At 48.2% G+C, this 3,961-nt stretch overlaps 2 protein-coding genes across 2 annotated transcripts; both read right to left on the bottom strand.

Moving 5' to 3' along the window:
* Positions 1 to 278: 278 nt before the first annotated feature.
* On the bottom strand, positions 279 to 1,350 carry EMWEY_00053780 (hypothetical protein, conserved; the record flags this gene model as incomplete). The annotated part of the gene is made up of 2 exons (XM_013477624.1): positions 279 to 774; positions 1,109 to 1,350. 2 exons carry the CDS (start codon positions 1,348 to 1,350, stop codon positions 279 to 281), a joined length of 738 nt encoding a protein of 245 aa, XP_013333078.1.
* An 875-nt stretch (positions 1,351 to 2,225) lies between these two features.
* EMWEY_00053770 (hypothetical protein, conserved) lies at positions 2,226 to 3,961 on the bottom strand (the record flags this gene model as incomplete). Its single annotated transcript, XM_013477623.1, has 3 exons — positions 2,226 to 2,303; positions 2,492 to 3,619; positions 3,772 to 3,961. Coding segments are annotated over 3 exons (1,396 nt in total), but the record flags the coding sequence as incomplete, so codon positions are not given.

Here is a 3,961-nt window from a genome sequence, read left to right as displayed (position 1 = left end):
TGAGGCAGCTGCCGTTGCTGTTGCTGCTGTTGCTGCTGCTGCAAGAAAAATTGCCCTACGGCCTCTCGCCGGGGAAGCAGCAGCATGCATGCACACAACGAACACCGTGAGTTTGTTGACTTGTATATACATGAATAATTTGTTTTATTTACTTCCCTAAAGGATTTAACCAAACAAATATCCTCCTTTTTTCTTGATTATAACCTCCTCTTCTCCCTAAGAAAAAAGCAAAAGATATTCATGTTGTCATCAGTACCAGCAACCGATACAAGATCTGCCTAATGCAAATCGTCTTCTTCTTCCTCTAAGTCGTCGTCTTCGTCGTCGTAGTATTCTTCTTCATATCTTCCTTCCTCATCGTGGGGAATTCGCATGCGTCTATCCTGTACTAAGAGGCATAAAGGCCATTTCTTAAAGGGGCAACCCATCTTCCCGTATGCCCAGAAGACAATATACACCGTGAGGGCCATCACCACCACCTCTAGTGCTCTATCATACCAGAATTCCTTGGTCTTTACAGCTTGTCGAAGAGGCAGCATCACGGTGAATTCCTCCTGTTCTACGGACGCAGAAGTCTGCCCATCTGCAGCACCACTCTCGGCATCAGGAGAGACTGCCGGGGATGCAGCAGCAGCAGCAGCAGCAGATGGTGTAGCTAGGTTGATAACATCATCAGATGATTCCGAAGGTGGTCTATTAACCGGATCACCTGCATCTGCAGGCGCAGCAGAACGGGGTACGTCTACCTCACTTACTCCCTCTCCATCACGACCACTGCCCGAGGAGGAGCACAGACAAACTGGGAGAAAGCAGAGGAAAATAAACAAAAATCGACGCATTGGCCTTGATTCCAATTGTCATATACCTTTTCCCACGTCAAAATGAAAAAAAAAATGACGCAAAATAGACACGAGGATGTGCAGATCGATGAAAACGCAAGTACGATGTTAAGAAGGGGGGTTCTGTGTTGTGAGTATAGCAATGCTAATGCATAGGTCGTTCCAGAAGAAATCGAAAAAATTTATCAAATGTTGTCTCCTTTCTTAATTAGCAAAACAAAATTTAGCGTCATATCTAGTAGAAGCACTCATCATCTGATCTCACGGACTGCGGCCCTCTGTTCTGTCCCGCTTGGCGGCGACAGCTGCCTCGACCAGGTACTACAGATGGGTACAAATCGAGACAAATATTGTTCATTATAAACAACGAAACATTTAACTGCAAAATTAAGTGCATATTAAGAGTAATATTGACGTAAAAGGAACGAAAGTAGGCGGCTTTCCCCTGGCTAGGACAGGGCGATCCACTCTTCTGGAGGGAGGATTGACTGCGAGTTGGGTGTAACCACATTATAGCATGCTGGGGACGGCATTTCTTCCCAATAAATTCTGCTAAAAGTCTATTTTTATTCTTAAACTAACCTTATTGTGGACCATAGAGGTATAATTAGGGGTGTTGTTCCGTGACAACACGGGGATTTTTGCCCGTAGTCCTTGTTCCCAGGCTAGGTGGCCCCCTTAGTGCCAACTGAGTTACTAGCAGTTGCCTTGGTCAGTGAGCTAAAATGGGGTGCTCTGATGCTTATCTTGCTTGTAGTCGGCGTTGCCTTGCAGCATGGGACTGGGGTGCACAACCCTAACGCAAGATCTGGCTGCAACGAAGTGGAACTACGTAAGGTAAGACGCACAACACACCAACAGCCATGCAAACAGACACACAGAGAACAGCTGTTTCAGCCTACACTACAGACTGCAGTCATCTAGGGCACAAGCCCAGAAGAGTTTGTTGTTAGTGATGCTTAGAGATAGCAGATTGTCAGCAAAGCTTTCGTTAGGCTTTTCCCAAGCAGAGTAACCTGTGGGCATCTTTGAACGAAATTTTATATTCCTAAGGAAAAGAATAACTGTACACAACTGCACCTCTGTTGAGAAAAGGAAGTATGAATATGTATTGGGATTCGGAGGCCACTAACAGTGAGCCAGACCAGCAGAAGAGCTGGTTACGAAAATTCGCAGGAAAGGGCACAGCAGTGCAAGGCACAAAACAACAGAAGTCACCTCTCCTGATTTAGTTCTTTTATCCGGGGGCACCCGTCAGCAAGTGACTTATGCACGCATGCCTGCCCTACAGCATGTTTCTTTTAGGCGGCTGTTGTATAACAAACTAGAGAATTACAAGACTATACTAGATCTCAACATACAACACGCATCCGCTTACATTTGCGTTCAACGTAGTTTCAACTTGCCGCCTGACTTTTTGTCGGTCGGAGGAACTGTTATATCGAGCTCCCTGTGCTGAATACACTGCCCGTTCACATAAAAATATCCCTACAAACACAAGAGAGAAAAGAAGCAGTTCGGCGAAAACACGCTTAAGTTTCAGGCCCCGTGCCCTCATAATAACAAATAGAAGCGGTGGTGAGAGCAGGAGGTAACAATCTATAAACGTAGGCAAAACAGGGCAAGGAGAGCAGAGTGGGCTATAGACTTACCCCAAGGCATGTGAAGGCAGGAGCAACCTCCATGTAGCATCCGCCTTCTGCGTTTTCAATGAACCCTTCTGGGCAATGCACCAGCGGTTTTCGTTTTTCCTGTCTGTAGCACATATCTTGATTGCGAATTTGCACCGGAGATATGAGAGGCTTCTTGGGTTCTTTTAGATCATGCCTGTATACCTGTGGACCCGCGCTAGTCGGCATGCCGAAGACGCCAATGGTTGGGTCTGAATAACGCCTTTCTGGAGGCAGATGGTGTTTGTGTTTTGCAGCTGCTTTCGCTGCTGCACGTGCAGTTGCTGCTTCAATCTTCAGCTGATGCACAGGGTCATGGATGTGCCTCCACTGATTGACGCCCATGATGAAATAGGCATAAGGCAACTTGGTCACATTGAGTCGCCGAGTAGAGTTGTGTCGGGCTTTCCTATCTTCTAGCACTTCTCCTTCATTCGCATTAAACAATTGTTCGGTATTTGTTCTTCCGCCTCCATCGGTCTTCTGAAGCCTTACCAAAGATTCACGAGATGTCCCGCCACGTGCAAGTTCAGTTGATTGCCCTCCTTCGCTCTCTTGAACGTAATCTGTAAAGGAATCCCCAAGCTGCCTATCTGTCCCGCTCATGCGCTCGATGGCCACCTTGTCTTCGGCGGCTGCTAATAAACGCCTGAGAACCTTCTTGATTATTCCCCTGTCTGTTCCTTCTGAATCAGCGTTCACATGTGGCGAGCGATGGTCCTGAAACAGATTCATCTGATTCAACTCTTCATCCGTAGAATATTCAGACGGCCAGAGTGTATCGCTGGCATTATCTTCAGATTCGCTTGAAAATACTGAATGAGGAACTTCATCCTCAAAAAAGACATCCAATATCCCAGGAGGCGCCGACCATTGAGTCTGCTCCTCTGATTGCTTTTCCTCCGATCTATTTGCTGTGCTTCCAGAGATTTCCCCTTCTTCATTGTCCCCTCCACCATAATGGATGTCCTCATCAGAGCCTTCACCTTCTGCTGTTGCATTCGTACCAGCAGGTCGGCTGCGGCGCTGCTGCCCATCCGTCTGCCGCCCACCTGCTCGATTTGCTCTGCCTCCAGAGATTTCCCTTTCTTCATCGTCCCCTCCACCACCCTGGGATGCACGTCCGGATTCTCGAGCACGCTGGGTCTGCTGCTGAGGCCGTCTTGAACACGAACGGCTCGAGAACAGAAGTAAGCACAGTCACACTGCACAGTGCAAGGGTCAGGAGAGGACGAGTAGTCTACGTCTAAGAGGTCGTGGACCTGCACCAGACGCAGGAACTCCAACGGCGTCCGCTCTCGGAAGGAGCGGTAGAGATCTGAGCAGTGACAGAAGTAGTCTCGGAAGTGGAAGACGACAAGCATTCGCACCAGCAGGTCGGCTGCGGCGCTGCTGCCCATCCGTCTGCCGCCCACCTGCTCGATTTGCTCTGCCTCCAGAGCTTTCCCTTTC

The sequence above is a fragment of the Eimeria maxima genome, genomic scaffold, assembly GCF_000499605.1.
Source record: "Eimeria maxima Weybridge genomic scaffold, Emw_scaff1564, whole genome shotgun sequence".
NCBI lineage: Eukaryota > Apicomplexa > Conoidasida > Eucoccidiorida > Eimeriidae > Eimeria > Eimeria maxima.
This window is presented reverse-complemented; position numbering and strand designations above follow the sequence as displayed.